This window comes from Colius striatus, chromosome 5 (assembly GCF_028858725.1).
Source record: "Colius striatus isolate bColStr4 chromosome 5, bColStr4.1.hap1, whole genome shotgun sequence".
NCBI classification, from domain to species: Eukaryota; Metazoa; Chordata; class Aves; order Coliiformes; family Coliidae; genus Colius; species Colius striatus.
In genome coordinates, this window is record NC_084763.1 from 18,074,953 (window position 1) to 18,092,170 (window position 17,218).

The following is a 17,218-nucleotide window of genomic DNA, read 5'->3' on the forward strand; positions in this document are numbered from 1 at the left end:
AGAACTCTTGGGAACAATTTACTGCATTTCTCATGAACCTTGGCTACTGTAGATAACATTTTCAGGTTGGCTTGACAACCAAATAAGCCATGTTTAGATTCAAGACTCAGGACACTGGCAATTTGCTTGTTCCCAGACTGATATTTATCTCATCAGCATTTCTCTATCCTTCAGATTCAGCCCTCCAAAATAAATAAATTAAAAAAAGCATTCACGGGGAGGAAAAAAAAAAAAGAGGTAGCAGAGAAACCATATGGTGCCAGCATGGAAAGCACAACCCACATGGCGCAATGGCAATTATGAGAAAGATGGATCAAAAGTGCCCAAGAAAATGGTCCGAATGAGGAATATGAAGCAGTGAACTGAGTGTATAAAGGAAGAATGGAAGCTCTGAAACAAAGCTTTTGAGGTCATGGGATTGGGGTCTCGGCAGTTATGTCTGCATGACCAAGCAAGTCTGGCCTCAGCGCCGTGCTTCAGAGTGCATGGACCAGGCAGGGACAGGCTACCTCCAGAGCTCCCATCTGCTCTTACAGCAGCAGTGCCCAGCAACAGCACAAGGCAGAAAGGATAACTCAGGGTTTTTCCTGTTGTGAAAGCAGCTGATATACTAAACTCAAGAGGTAAAGGCTACCTGCAATAGCAACATGAACGTACCAAGCCAGTGTCTTTATATGTATGATCCAGAATGATGCTGTAACTCCTTCACAGACACCCCAAATCCAAAGTGGGGGACATGAAATAACAGAAAAATACCACAGAACCAATCAGATCCATCTCCTAAGAGATACCCACACAAAATGCCTTTTGCTGGGAAACTGACTGAAGAAAGTAGACTATGCGCCCCAAAAAGCCCCAAAAGGTGTGAAATGAAAAAAATGGGAAGTTCTACCTGTGTCAGTGTCACTAATTGTCCTCACAGAAGAGACCGACCTCTGGAGTAGGTGCCATGTGGCAGGACTGCCGCAGAAACCTGAGCTGATAGCATCAACAGACAGGCGCTAGGTACTCCATAGGTTCTGAGGAAATGTGCTTCCTCAGAACAAGAAAGAGTTCAAATACATCTGAGGTCTTTGCTAGAGCCACTGAACAGTAACATGTGCTTCTTCAGAGCGTGAGGCAGCTGTGAGTAGAAATGAGACTGTACGTGCGTTAGATTTTTCAGTGCCTCTAGCAATCTCCAGGTTTCACCCATAGTCACTTGTACTAGGATTCTGTGCCTCTCTGCTGAATTACTTCCACCAGACAAGATCAAGAGTCTTTCAGAAAGTCCACTAATAGCTATTTGACACATTCATTTCTTAGAGCACATCTCTTTCAGAGCGCAGTGGGGTACTGCAGCACAAATGACTTGCACAACAACTTTGGAAGTGTCGCAACTTTAATAAAACACCTTGTTAAGCAAAAACGTAAGAAAGGCACATATTTGCAGTCATGGAGGACTAGGATTAATGGATGCAGACAAAGGCTGCAGAGAGCACACGAGCCCTGGTAACTTCTGCCAGGATCCGTGTTGTCATAGAGACAGCGGAGAGCGATGAAAAGTTCACCACGGTAGCTATACCTTAGTGAATAAGTCTTAATGTAACTTCCAGCTGAGGACACGTAATCAATCTCTGTATGAGCTTATTGAAGGAATTCCCTTTATGCTTACTCAGTCCTCAAGAGCCCAAAATGGGGGAAAAGGTTTTAAAATATATATACATTTTACTACTTTTAAAAACAAGTTAAGGCCTAGTGCTTCTTTGGATGAAGGTGAACAAGAGAGATAACTTGTTTTTTTAACAATAAACTATGTAAAACATCAGAAACTTTAAAAGATTAAAAAAAAAAAAAGGACAGAAAGAGTAAGTCTAGGGCAGCCTGGCAAGAGTGACCACAGTCAAAGGTGTCTCCCCTCCTTGTCCTAGACAATTCCCCAGCTGCACCCTGGCTTCTCACTGCTGCTCTTCTCTCCTCAGGTTTAATCAGTCCATTCCCCTGCCCTCTCCCTGTCTTTATCAAGCCATCTCTCTTCCCAGTGACACTCGACCCCTGGTTTATCTTCCTGCAGGGCAGCATCACCCCTTGACCCTCCCTAGGTCCCTGCCTTGGGCTCAGTCCCACCACTTGGGAGGTACAGGACACTGGAGCTGACAACAAGCAGCACAGAACAGTGCCAGGGGTTGTTTCTTGGCCAGGGTCTTCAATTCTAGCTTACACAATTAGGGGTTTTCTATGCAAGAAAGGGGGGAAAAAATTTGCAGCAACTAGTGTGTTATGGTTTAAACTTACAGCTATTTGTGTAATGCCTGAAAGGCAACGAACAGAAAGAAAAGGAGAACCTTAGGACACTATTCATACTTTTCCCTAATGTTTTCGGATATAAAGATCAGACCAATTACCAAATAGTCCTGAGTTGAGGAGGGTTCACTAATCACGCTCCGCTTGAGAAATTACAAGAGAATTTACTTAGCCACATCATGAAAGGTGCCAATAAATTGTTCAGCTGGAGAGTTAACATAATAAAAAAAAATAATTTTTTATGTTATTTTCTTTAGCAGTTTATTAATTGCTGCCTGAAATACTTTTCTGAAACGCAATGAGCTGCAAATGAATTCATGGGCTATTAATCTGCTGTACATGGCACTGGAGGGAAAGCTCATTAGGTGAGTTGATGCAATTATTGCTATTACATAACCATCTTCACAGAACATAGAGTAAATTATGAATAATAACGTTCAATCTAAGTTGCTCCTTTAAACATTAAAGCTGGCAAGTGAAAGCTATGCAAAATCAGGAGGAAAAGACTAAACCAGAAAAGAAGCAGACCCCAAAAGGAGAAAAGAAAAGCAGATCTGCTTCTTTGAAGACATGAAACTGATGGGAAAAGCAAGAGGCTTGTTTAACCATGGGAAACAATGTGCAACAAGTAGAACCCAGTCCTCTACAAGAGAATTTTAATTGTATATAAATCATCTTCGGATACCCAGCATAACAAAGTGTGCTTTATCTCTGGCAGAGAACAGAGTGACACTAGAGCACTGTGGTTTTTGTAGCAGGAAGATCCCTCACATTGGCTTTGCTTCTCTCTTTGGAAAAAAACAAGAAAATCTCCCATCAGTGATACTGAGCATTTGGCATTAACTTTTAAGAGTTCCAAATTTCTCAGCCTGAAAAGAAGGAATTCAAGCGTTCTTATCTGATCAGCAACTGAAAAAAATCCCTCAAAACTCAACCTAATCCAACCTTAATGAATAAACCAAACTGTGATCTGTATGGCTTGGGCATGGTTTCCCCATTATCTATATACTCCATTTTTTAATTTCATTGGTATTTTCACAGTTTATGTCTTTCACCTTCAAAGCACTTACAATACAAGGTGTCTCAGTCTTTGCAAAAAAGACGTATCCTTTTTACCTCTTAAGATAGGGAAGTTAGTCTCATCTGCCTGTGGTGTTGAAAGAGAGGAATTAGTCCCAGAACGGAATTCAGGGGTTTGTGGTTTCCACTCTGATATTTAGCTCCTGCCTCTCGAGAAAGCAAAGCAACTCAGCAGGCAAGGCAACTGTGCTGGAATTTTCTAAAAAGCCCCCAGCCACCGTGTGATATTTAGGCACCTAGTTAAAAATCTAGCCTGTAGCAAAGCAGAAATGGTTCTCAAATCCAGTGCCTTCTGTTGGCTAAAAAGAACAAAGCTCCACTTCAGTTCTGAGAAAAAGCACCTAAAAAGATATTTCATGCATTCTAATTAATTCAGTTTAAAATTACGTCAGACTAGCCCTCTGCTTAGCCACTCCCTGGAGATGGAATTGCGCTTCACTAAGGACTCTGAAAGGAAATGAAACAGAAATCTAAAATAAAAAACACAAATATGCCAGTTGTTCAAGCCGATGCTTCCTGGTTGCCAATTTAAACCAGAACTGAAATAATAAATCAATTCATTCTATTCTTCAGCAGCAGAGTGTAATCATATGTTCTGAGACGCATGAACATTTAAATATTGTAAGACTTTGAAGTCTGTGACAGAGTAACAGACATTTCTGTGCAAATTTGAAAAATAAAAAAAAAAGTATGGAGCACAAAAACTGGATTCTCTCCACTTCATGGTAATTCCTCTGCATTCCCTCCCTTCCTCCTTTGCTCCCTCCAGGGAGGTTAATTGTAAGCAGATTTACAAATCTGAACATTGCTTCAGTGCACTGAAGCAACCTGGAACAGTAATTCCGTGCCTTTGTAAACACAATTTTGCTCTACTCAAGCTTACTGCAGGTGAGGTTTATGCCAGTATGAAGGGCTTCTCTGCATCATACTGTACACCCCAGTACGTGGGCTGGGTGGCTGAGGTGGTCTCCAAACATTATCAAGCATAGTGACAATCCTTGCAGACTGCAAATTTTACAGAAGAGGATGGAAATTGGAGGGCTGTTGGGCTAAGCAGTTAGGGCAGAAGGAAGCTCCATTTTATCCCCACTTGTATGCTGCACTAAATCCAGTTTGGGTTTTCTTTAAGAGCAGGCTTCACCTTTGAAAGCATACGTTCCAGCATCCTGCTTGAAAGAGCCCATTATTGTTGGAGAGCTGTGCCCAGCTTCAGCTTCCCACGGGCTCCCCTAATCGCGGGAGGCAGTGCAGAATGTCTGACCCCTCTGCCAGCTCCTGAGGATGAGGTCCGTGCATCCAGGCAACAGTGTGCTTCTGGCTGACACCTGGGGTCAGGCCAGGGATGGAGCTTCAACAGCAGTTTCAAGATCACGTTATAGAAGGGCAAAGGTTAGTTTCCTAAGGCTCTTCATCATATAATGAGGCACTGTCAGTCTTAGTAGCCTTCTGATTTCAGCAGCAGCAAAAAAAGAAACCTGTATGATCACCATCTGTCTCTCCATGTTAATTAAAAAAATTTAAAGGCTAGAAGTATAAGAAGGATAGAAATGGCTTGGAGTGGTGATAAGAGCTTCAGCTGCAGCTGAACACTCCTGAGCACCCATGCAGGAACTGGCATGGAACAGCCATACAACAAACCCCAAAGTGCTGGTGGAGTGACTGGCTCCAGGCTGTTACATTGAGAGATGCTGCTCAGGTTGCAGGGGCACAAGCTCAGCAGTTCCTGAAGGAAAGGGATCTGATGAAAGACAGCAGGGCTTTATTTCAAGCTGTGTTTTGCCCTGTTGTAGGATGATAAGACAGTCATCACTAAGTCATTTCCTCTCACACCCTTTGTCTTGTCTATCTGGAGCACAAACTTTTTGCAACTGTTGACTGCACAATGAAAGAGTCCCTACACTAGTGGGATCCAGTTTCAGTGGGTCTTGCAGATACTATCACAAGGCAAATAGCTTCACTCCTGCCCTGGAGGCAGTCTTGTTATTGACCTCTCTTGATCAGATCTGGGGAGTAACATGGGGTCTTTTTTCTCCTACATGAACAAAACAATCTATAAAGAAATGCAAATTTGTTGCATTCTTTCATCATCTCACTTCGTTCTCTAAGACAAGACAAAAGCATACAAGACATGCTCATTACTTCTTTTCTTGCAAAACACTGTACCTCCATGCTTAAAACCTTACTTATCAGACTGGCTAGACAGGCAGTTCCCATCTCATCTCTGATGCTTCTATGTAATGGTCATTAAGTTGCATTTGCAAATACTTTTGCATGCCCTTTAAAGGCAGAGCAAATAAACACGGGACACTGGATTATTCTGTATACTGAAATTCTGCATTTACTCCTCCTTAGCTCTTGGGAACAGACCTTGGGGTTCCTATTTGGAGCTGCTCAGCAAGACTGCTTCCCCCATTTAAGACTGGTTTGAGCACTGTAAGCTTGTTTCCCTACGAGATTTCTCTGATACTCTTTCTGTCCTTTGTTCATGGCTTTCACGTTACAAGGCAACAGAACTGTAAGAAGACAGAAAACCAAAATGTGAATAGGTACTGAGAAGCCTCCTGACAAATGTGCCTTTGTTTACATAAACTTCTGAAGACATGGAGTTGAAACCTGGAGATGTGTATGAAAGAAGGTCAGATAAAAAAAAAGTTTTACAAAACTCTTCAGAAATGAAAAGCTCCTATTTATGAAGGGATAACATGCAGTAACTTCAGAATCAGTTCTTAAACCCAAAAGAAAAGGCACACTTCACTCAAACTGATGACATTTAAAATAATTTCTCTATTCCTTTGCAAATGCCTTCGACAGAAATGCAGCCAGAGGACATCCCTCACTTCTTCCCAGTATCCTCTGTTCCCCCTCCAACCTGCTATCCTCCTTTCAGTGCCTGTAGTGGTTTGAGATAAAGGCAACTGCCAAAGGGCAATTTAATTCAGCTCACCCAAGGAAATAGGCAGAGCAAAATCTTAAATCTTCCTGGCAAAGCTCCAGCTACCCTACGGGAGCAAACAATCCATCACCTAAAAGGCAGTAAGTCTTTACAGTTTACCCTAAGTAACTTTGGTTAGCATTTCAGAAAATACTGCTGATATTTCCAAAGCCTACTGTGATGTGATGTTACAGCATTTAATAAGATTACTACTTCACGTCAGCAATAAAATCCTTAAGAATTCAAGACCAACAAGCCCTCAGGTGAGAAAGGTGTTTTTTCGTCTCTCCTAAACTGCATCATACTGTTTTTATTAAGTAAAAAACTTCACATGCAGAGATGTATATGTGGTCAAATATCTATCAACAAAATTTTCCTCATTCAATATTACATCTTTGTGCATCTTTGTATTTAGCTTGCCTTCTCCTTTACTCTCCTCATGGTCTCCACTCCAGTAAATCAATACATAATTATAGATAAATGCACTTCAGACATGAGAAAACTAGAAACTCAACAAAGACCGTGAAAAAGTGGAAATCCTAAGACCTCCTCCCCCAGTTGCCTGAAACTTGATATTGGCCACTTTCAATAACACAATTTCAGATTTCCATGAAAAGGATTTGGAAACACTGCAAAGTGTTCCTAAAGTTGTATCCAGTTCTTCCTTTTCTCCTCAATACTCTTCTTCTGAGAGGAAAGGAAGGAGAGGGTGGATGCAACCAGGAGGGACCAGCGTGACTTTGGAATCGCTTCGGCTCCAGTCCAAATACAGAGAAGGTAACTACTGTTAAGTCCAACGCAACCCAGGAAGAGAAATGCTGAGGACACAAACTGGTTTAAGTCACAGTTCAGTCACAAATGTCTCACAGTGACAATTTTTTTTCTATGGTCTTAATGTTTCTCTAAGGAAACTCTTGTGAGTAAATTAAAGTTAAAAAATCATGCTTGGTCTTTTTTTCCCCTCTCTCTTACACACACTGTAGTGTTTATTATTGGAATTGAGCTATGAAAATCAGGAGTATCATTCATAGAGATAAGAATGCTCATCCAAAGACTTTTTTTGCTACTGCAATTACTCCAATCAAAAATGAGAAAGTTACCTCAGAGCGTCTTGACAATTTTAGCTTTTTTAGCTAAATTCTAATGCTTGACAGATACAACAATAAACCAGAAAAAAAAATCACAAATTTCTACTTAAATATTTTTAAATATACAGTCAAAGGGCAAAACAGGGATTTATAAAAAAGGAGAGGAGAATTCTTTGGGATTTTTGTACACTTGGCAGCACTTTTACATAGTCAGGTGTACTGGCTTTGCAGGTTTAGAAGATGATTTTCCATCTTGTTTCACCTGAGGCTCCAACCGGTAAGAACAGAAGACCCAAGGTCATTGTACGGTCAGTTTTGTAAAACAACACAAACTGATGCTACTGTTAAAAGAAGACCCTCTGGCAGAAGCTTCTGCATAGGCATGAGGGAGTAGGTGTAAGGCTGAAGAGGGCTGCTGCTGGCTGCACAACACCAGCAGGAAGCCCTTGTGAAATGGCAGCCTGGGTCAACATCCAGCCCAGCAAAGCCATGAGTCTGCAGGGCAGAGGGCAGACAGCAAGTGAGCTTAAGAAGGCATTGCTGTTCCACTTTCTCCCTTGCCCAATGAAACTGTTTCTAGAGCAGATGTAAGATAATCCAGTCTTAAAGCAAGTAGCTGTGGGTTTGTTCTTTTAGAAAATTAGGCAAAATTACCCACTTGGCCATTCTCATAGCCTCAAAGGGTGGCCATGCAGTACAGGCAGATTGTTGCACTGAAAGTTCTTAACTGAAGGCATTTAGGTTGCAAAGTTCAGGACTCAGAAGTTTGTCAAGTACAGGCTTGAAGTTGCATGCAAGATTCATATTCCTTTCTCTGCACGTGAATGTAGATGCTGGCTTCAATCACACAATAGCACAGTATTTTTTCTCCCTTGGGACTGCCACATATACGTAGGATATGACAAACAACAAACTGGTTTTGAAGGCAACTTACACTCTTTGGACATTCCCACTTCAAAGCACTTCTGTAGTCTGCAGTACTGGCAGCGGTTTCTGGTAACTTTATTGATAACACAGTTTTTATCTCTGTGACATGTGTAAACCATGTTCTTCTGGATACTCCTGCGGAAAAAGCCCTGAAATCAAGAGAAAAAGAAATCAAATAAACTTTCGAGCTTCCCATAACCCTTAGAGACAGGCACTAACGTTGCTTTAAAATAACAAAATAAATTCAAAGTTATGGCTGGAGTATGGCATCTTTAAAGACTTGGTCTTATTATAATTTAGTACTTTTTCTTGCAGCGTAGGACTCATCTCTTAAATAAAAGCTAATTAAATGATGCAACTTAAGGCCAAAATAAACAAAACTAGAACTAATAAGAGCATTCATGAAATGAAGTCCTAGATTTTACAAGAAAGTCCAATAAAAGTGGTTTGGGCTTATGGATGTAGTAATGAGTTCGGTAAATAACAGCCTGCCTAACAGATCCGCTTGGAAGTCAAACACTGATCCAACAACCAACAGTTTCTCTCAGCCTAAAGGTCCCATCTATTTTTGTTACTGCAGAGATTCTCTAGTTCAAAGGCTGCACGTAAAAAGAGAAATAATTCGAAACCCAGGTCCCTTAGCTGCTGGAACTCCTGCAGCAATTAATGAGGCTTCTGCAGGTGGAAGAGTTCCAGCATCAGGTTATTGAGTTGTGAACTTGTAAAAGTTGCCAATTACAGCATTTTTTTCTCATTTAGATACAGCTGTGAAAATAATAAAGTAATTACAACAATCTTGAACAGAAAAAGAACTAGCAATCTGGTTTGTACTTAAGGAACACCATTTGACTGGATTCCTCCTTCAGCTAGTAAGAGAAAACCAGCCATAAATGGTAAGGTTAGCAGGCACAGAAAAAGGCAAAAATCAAGTTAATTTCTTTATCTGCATTAAAACCCAAGCTTTAGATAATATCATTTAATAATGAAGGGTTAAAAAAAAAAAAAAAAGAGGATTACTTTAAGCATTTTAGAGCCCAGCCCACAGATATTCAGCTAGAGTATTTTTGCAATGGACATTTGGAACTTTGACAGCACTATTTAACCTTCTCACTCAGATTTTGAAAATCATTTCAGCAAGCACTAGGGTCACATTTCAGTCAACACCATAGCATTATGGAAGAATAGTTAGCAATTTAATATTTGTTGGAGGGCTTGAGAGGTTAAAAGTCTTCAACCAGCCACATGTTTACACCCTTCAGGAAGGCAGTAAACTTGATGCTGCAGATAATAGCTCTGTGCCCACAATGCATTTGTCAAAGATGTAATCACTGTAAGCTACAAAATTTGCTCTCCTAGAAGCGCTCACTGAGATAGGCAAGTAGTTCAAAAGCCAAAAACCCTATTATTCAGAGTTAACTGGGAGAGTTTCTGGCCATATGATCAGGGAGTGGTAGGACAGGCAGAGTCAGTAGGGGCTGGTCATAAATTCCTTGCACACCCGACATGCTATACATGCTAATGTTATGAAAATACCTCAGATTCACTCAGAATTGAAAAATGCCTCCTTAATCACGTAACCCCTGGCAATACTTTTCTGCCGCTCTTGCACAAGCAAGCCTCATCCTGAGGTTAGATCCTCTAGCTTAGAACATACTTAATACTACCATCAAAGAGGTAAATAAAAGCTCTTCACTTCTTTATTTTTTTTAACCTAGTGGACACAGAGGAAGAAATTAAAAGCTTTTTATTTAGAAAACTAAAAGCTTTTAAGTTATCAATAACACTGATATTTTACTTTCCCATTTCAGATCACTAACTGTACTTGAATCTACAATGGAAAGCACAGCAAGTGTGTGTACATTTGTTTGCTTGCCAAGAAGAAAATTTATGGTAATAATTACTTACTATTTTCTTGCTTTGATATTCTCCCAATTGTGGTGCTGCCTCTCTGGTAATTGCTGATGATACTAACTAGAACACTGAGGAGACCATGGCATCTATTTTGGTTTAATTCAACAGATAGAAAGTGTGAGTTGTGCTGGTTCAAGGGTCTTTATACAGCTTACTCGGTCATCACTTTTTAGTTAGAAAGACGCAAGGGAAGCTAAGCCACCCCAGTTTAATCCAGTGCCAATTAAACAGCCACAGTCACTGATGGAGTAACTCTCCTATCAGCAGCCTGACAGGGCAGGAAACAAAATGGCCCAAACAAACAAACAAAAATGACCCTCTGGTGCAGCCACTGTCTCACCACAGGGAATAAATGGAGTAAACTTCTTAAAAAAATATCCCCCAAGCCTCCTGTTTGCCTGCACATGCCGCGGGGCAGAGGCTGCTGTGCGGCTGTGCTCAAGAGACCTCCAGTTTAATGACACAGATGCTACCTGAAACGAAATATGAGCTTCAGAAGTGTCACCCAATACAGAGAAAGGAGGAAACAGTCTCCTCCAAATATACCTGTACTTCGCCGAAGTATAACCAGTAGCTAATGGCACCCACTGATCGATCAGTTGCTCTGATATTTTGACACAGGTTCTGTATCCTTTTAATCTAGGGTTTAATTAGAGCCCATTGGGAAGGAGGGTGGTGGAGGCTGTCTTAGTCCCTAATGTACAAAGTTGACCACACAGCCCAACAGAAAATGAGGACCCAACTTCTGCAGACAGCAAGCATAAAGCACTCATGAAGTCATTACTAACACAAAAAGCTTAAGAAGCAGCAGATCTCTGTGTCAAAATGAAGAGTTTCTTCAACAGCCTAACTTCTCTGGACAATGTTCTACAGAGTGAAAGACACAAAGATATTAACTGTGAAAGCTTAGACCATTGCTCTGCAAATTATTTTCTAATACCTGTACTTTATTTTCTTCCTGAAGTTATGAAACAAAAGGAAAAATTAACTTTTTATATAAAATATTCAGGTGAAAACAAGTATAATGGGGTCTTGCTCAAAACTAAGGACCTCAACACTATACTAGTGCCCACTCCCCAAGTACTCTTCTCTAAGACAACACTGGGATACTACTAAGATTTGTGGCAATATCATTTTAAAAGCTCAGCAGTATGTCACCAAAAAGATTTCATCTTTAAATTTTCCTCCTCAGAGGCACTAAGAAAAATACCCAGATTATAAATATTACTTTGTTTCTTTGCATACAGAATCAGAGAATTGTAGGAACTGGAGGGCACTGCTAAAAGCAAAGCCATCAGAGGGGGAGTGAGAAGAGTTTGAGCAGCAGCACGTGAGGAGCATTTGCTTGGTGCTGGGGCTCGGTTTGCCCAGACATCTCCATAAGCTGTGCCACGTCTTGAGTGGCATCACAAGCAGGGTCATGGCCAGAAACACTTCCTGAATTGGACACTGGGCTTTTTAAAAAACACAGACCACATCTTGTCTGTCCCTCTGCAGTGGTTTGGACCTCACCTTTGGTTACCTGCAGCTCTGCAGCAAGAGGACAACCTGCAGGACACTGGGATGGGCAGAGCAGAGGCCTGTTGCCCGCTTAAGCGGAAAAGCACATTAAAACCATTTCAAGGCTGAGTTCCAGACAGCACAGGCCTGTTCACTAAAAATAGCAAAGTCAGAAGCAAGACTTAAGTTTTCTCCCAAGTGCTTTTTGTCAAATGACTTCCATCTGATCTCACAACCCCAGTAATTTATCTAAAAACCATGAAAATCCAAATGTGACCTAATTTTAAGAAGTTGTCAGAAACTTCAGAGACAGCAAACCACCACTACTAATAAATTAATCAACTTCTAGCACTTACTGGCTCTTGGAAAACAAGCTACTGCTTACTGTTAGTACATTCACCTTGAAAGGAATCTATTTGGCTGAATATTCACATGAGCAATTTTTTATGCAAATATTTTAGCATCCCGTCCAAATTAACAACCTGTGGCGGGAGATGAGACACTCCTGTGCCAAAAACAAGCACAAACGATTCTTTCTTTATAATTTAAAATGCCTTATGAATATAAAAACCCCATTCTGTGAGACATAAAGCATTACTGTCGTACATAATTGTTTTCGACAGCACCTACACAGTACTTGAATTTAAAGCAGAGGCAGCTACACTGAAGGCCTATCAGGAACAGTGATTTGCTCTAATATTCCTTTCATCCACAACTTTTGAAAGGGATGCGGATCTTATTTTAGCAGAGACAAACAAAGCTCCCGCGTTTCTGAATGAATCCCGTCCTCCTGAGCTGCTTTTATCGGCAGCCTTTTTGCAGAGCGCTTTGGACAAACATTTCAATTTTTAATCTCATCTTTTCTGAGCGCACCACGCCACGCTCCTCCCAGGCCCACCAATCTTGTTATCTTAATGGATGACAGATAGAGTATCGCTCTGACCATGCCACATTAGGCATCCTCATTTACGGCGCAAGGAAAAAATGCTGAGTATAAATTATTCAGAAACCTATTGTATCAGCGTGTGTTCTCTGAGCATCCACCACCGGCAGAGCAGACAGATTATTTTTCACTTTTAATTGTGTTGGTATCTTATCTGCTGCACTGAAAGCAGAGAGTGATATGTGAACCCGTATGTATCAAGCGGCACATAAACCCAGTTTACTAGGTCTATTGCTTAGAACTAAATAACCTATTTAGTCAATCTAATTTTAACACAATGCCAAAAAAACCACCACCTTATCCCATTCAACACTTACTTTTGTAGTATTTGCCTGTGTGTCAAAATTAGAGAGCTCAATACAGAGCAGCAGTGCCTAGGGAGCATATTAACTATTTCAGTAATATTTTGAATGCCATTCACTACCTGAACACAGAGGAGCTCAGTGAGGATAAGTCAGCAAGATACATTAAGTGTTTAAGCTTATGAAGTCTTACAGAATTGTCAGAATGAATGGCTACCCTTCTATACAACTCCTTCTCCTTCACTGTTCAGTTGATTTTGGCAAGTCAGATGATTTAGAGCCCAAGTTATGCACATTGCATGAAGAGATGGATCATTTGATCTGAATAACGTCTTAAAAATATTTTGCCATGGTAGGGCATGCCAAATCTTATTTGCAGATGTAGTGGGCTGACAAGTTCAAAACTTGCACTGCAAGCCAGGGACAGGGTCATCAGCGGAGAAGGGCTGTCGTGAGCTCAATCTGTTTAAACAGCCTGCATGGTTCGTCTGGTTCAGCTTTGATTACTCCCAAATACAGTCAGCCATTCTCTGGTAAATTTTCAAAATAAGCTTCTGAATGAAGGGTATCGTTGCTTTATCATATAACAAACAGAGGACTAGGAAGGACTTTACTATCGTACAGTTTATCAGTCATTTATAAACTGTGACTGACTGAGCTGTAAAGAGAAAGATAAAACCAGTAACAACTGAAAACAAAATCCAGCCCACAATATACCTGAAACCAGTCATACTTAGGTTCATTCTGAAATATTGACTGTACAAATATGTACTTTTTAAACAAAACAAATCCATTTGTGATGCTTAAACTCTTTTTAGTCTATATGTTTTTATCATTCAAGTTATCCTCTATTCTTGCTAGCCCTATAACACATACCTAGGCAAGGTAAGAATGCTCTGGAGCATCGACAGACACATTTAAGGTCTCTCTCAGTGACGAGATCTGCACAAAACTACTTTGCTCAGTGTCCAGGGAATTGCCCAAGTGCATTCATGAACTGAATGTGGTTTGCAATATTTTTATTACAGGTGGCAGCAGTCAAATACCAAAAACGCCTTTCCTCACAAAGTCCTAGTAGAGGTCGGGTTAGGGCAGAGACACACTATTTTTAGTTGTTAATTAGGAATATCTGATCTGAAAGGCTTTGATAATATGCACAACTGGAGTTGCAGAGAAAGTAACCTACAAATTAAAAATAACCTACAAATTCCAGCATGTGTTGTTAAGCAATTGCACATAGTACAAAAGACACTGTAAAATGGCTGCAGCTGGAACATGAGACCCCACAAGAAATGAAAGCTGCCAAAGCAGCTATCTAAAAGGAAGCTAAAATGAGTGTATTCCCAGTTGCACAGCACTTTTCCGGGATGTCTGCACTGTCTATCACGCTTTGGAAGTCACGGCTTGCAGAATAAACAAATTAATTGTCTGACACTATGTCTGGAAACCACTGCCGACACAAAATGGAAGCAGCTACAACAATAAGTAGAAGAAGGCTCGCTGCCAGGAAGCAGGGAAATTGTGCTGATGATGTATGTCAAGGCAGGACAGACAGATCTTTGCAAAAATAAATGCCTAAATGCTGTTAAATGTCAATAGCTTGTAGGGAGCACCTAGAGATGCCAGCTGCCTGGCAGCACAGGGACTGGGCACCAGTCTGCCCTGGGAAGTGCTGTGCGTTTGTCTGGTTTTGCTGTTACTTCCAGTAGAAACATTCACCATCCGCATTTCCTCTTGTCTCGGCATATATTCTGTAGATGAAGAGCAGTCGTAACCCTCTACGACCAAAGAAACATACATTTGTTATCGAAACTAGAGTTTGTTTTTTTATGATCATTTGTTTTTTCTTGCTTGCTTTTGGTTTGCTTTGCTTTGCTTTTTGGTTGGGGTTTTTTTTGTTTCTTTTTTTAAAAATAAACAGAACTCAAAACACTTCATGAAAGTAAGGAGGTGTTATCCCACATCTTGCTTATGGGAACCTGTGGACCTAAGAGCAACCCACTAAGGGCTATTCTCTTTTCATTATTTTTACACAAACAGAAAAGTTTGAAAATTTCCAGCATTTTCTCATTTCTTAAAAAGAAGAAAAGGCCCAGAGGACAGAGACGGGCAAATGACGAAAGTATAAGCTACCACAATGAATGAAAATAAATTGGATGAAAATAAATTATAAATCCTAATAGTTTCTAAGGTAAAAAAAGTCTTGTGGTCCTCAAAGGGCAAGAAACAAACGTCAGTTTTTAAGACAAAGCTTGAAGGAAATTATTCATGGGGCTACTAATGCCAATTAGCCACTTGGTGGAAATGAATTCTGTTTTTCATGATGTCCTATGTTGACATATATTCTGATTCAACAAACTTTGTCCCAATGTTAAAAACATGCCCCAAACCATTAAAATGTCGATTTTTTTTTTTTTTTTGTGAGGAGCATTAAACACTTCTGGTCAGCTGGCAGAGACACAGCTACTGATGAAACAGGGGAGATGCATTCATTCAGCTGCAAATCTGCAACAACGGTTTTCTCCAGCAAGGGTATCATAGCATCCTAAGACTACGCATGGGTTTCTCCACAATTTCGATTTTCACTGAACTCCTGACCTTTTTAGCAAACATGTCAAAGCCTCCAGACAGAATAGTCATCACCTTGAAACAATATGTGAGGGGAAAGAACGGTTGAGATTTTCTGCTTCTGCACTTCAGTAATTTAAAGAGAGAGAAAGGCGCTGGTATGCACTTCCATCTGCTTTCTTCAAATTAAATAAAAAAAAGAAAAGGAGATGAAATGTATATAATTAAAAAGTTACAGTTAACTTCCTTTCAGTAATGTCTGTAGGATGATTTTTGGCCTGCTAGGAAACTCCAGATGGGAAGAGTAATGAATATAATTTGATACGAATAACAGGAGATCAAAGAAACGCTTTCCTGAGTTGCAGCACATCGAGTTATTTCACGCAGGGTAATGGAGAATTCAAGAATGAATTATTGCATTTTGCAATTTTCTTATATTTTTGTTTATGCAAATCAATTCCCTTTAACCTAATTTTTGGAGGACTAGAGCTATAACCCAATAAAACCATAAAATGTCACTAGGATGGTCATACAACTGGGCTAGCACTTACCCAACACTATATGTTGTTACCTGCTCATCGTATTTTTCTTCTCTTCCCCTCCAGTGCCTCAGGATTTATACCACCAATTAAGACAATAATGAGTGCCCCAGGTTGACCTCCCAGGAGCAAGAATTAATTAAGCACAGTATTTCTTCGGAAAGAATGACACTTTTCCAAACCATTTATGTAGCTGCTCTCTTGCATGGAAGCACGGTATCAGGAAAGACTTTCCAAATTGTTATCCCCCAAATGTATGACTGATTTTGGTTTACGCTCTTAATTTGGGTTCCTTTTTACCCATTGGGTTTTTGGGTGGTTGGAACAAGCGGATCATCTTCCAAGGACAGTGTCGTGATTTTACTAGACACACATGGGATTTTTTTGCACAGAGCTGCAAAGGAAAGACACAAAGCAACAGCTTCTCTAAGAAAGTAGCAGACCTCTTAGTAAAAACAAACAAAGAGTCCCTGCCAAGCAATATCCATGCAGTGACATGCAGATTCCTGTAGCAAGCAGGACAAGGAAAAGACTCATGTTAGCTATGCAATTATTATGCTGCAATTACTTGTAGTAGTCTCTCAAATTAGCCTCTCCATTTAGCTGCTGGCAGAGACTGAAACATGTAAAGAGGAAAGGGCAAGCTCAAACACAAACCTACAAGGGAGAAGGAAGGTATGTGCCTGCTCCAAGGAAATTCCCTGCATGGGCAGGCTTTGCATCCTCCTCCTCCTCCCCCCTTCCAGCCTTCAGAGTTCTGCACCTATTTGGCACCACAGTTATTTAACAGAAGTGGCATGGGGACTTTCATTAATTGTCTGCTGATATAAAAATCCCTGCACTTCTGCACCATCTGAAATTCATAGAGGTGCTAGTTTCTAATTCACTACCAGCAGGCAAATGTTTACAGCTCAGCTGAAGTAATAATGCAAATTCTGCCACAAATACGTCTATCTGCCTGCAAGCTGACTACAGAGCAACTCACATGGTTTGTGTGTGCTGGCAGCTGCTCCCTGCTCTCTCCCTAGCACGCCTGCAGTCCACGCAATGTCCCAGCCTCCCTGCAGGTGCCAGCCCAGCACCCACCTGCCAGGATGGCCAGCAAGGAGTTGGCTCTGGCTGTGCCACAGCACGGCTCATGCTTG

At 40.8% G+C, this 17,218-nt stretch overlaps 1 protein-coding gene across 6 annotated transcripts in view; it reads right to left on the bottom strand.

The window, feature by feature from the left end:
- Window positions 1–17,218, bottom strand: part of RARB (retinoic acid receptor beta) — a 325,201-nt gene that overhangs the window by 38,816 nt on the left and 269,167 nt on the right. For all 6 annotated transcript variants that reach the window (XM_061997204.1, XM_061997205.1, XM_061997207.1 and 3 more), the window contains one exon: window positions 8,318–8,459. In XM_061997204.1, the coding sequence (XP_061853188.1) occupies window positions 8,318–8,459 (142 nt within the window). The remainder of the gene's footprint in view (window positions 1–8,317; window positions 8,460–17,218) is intronic.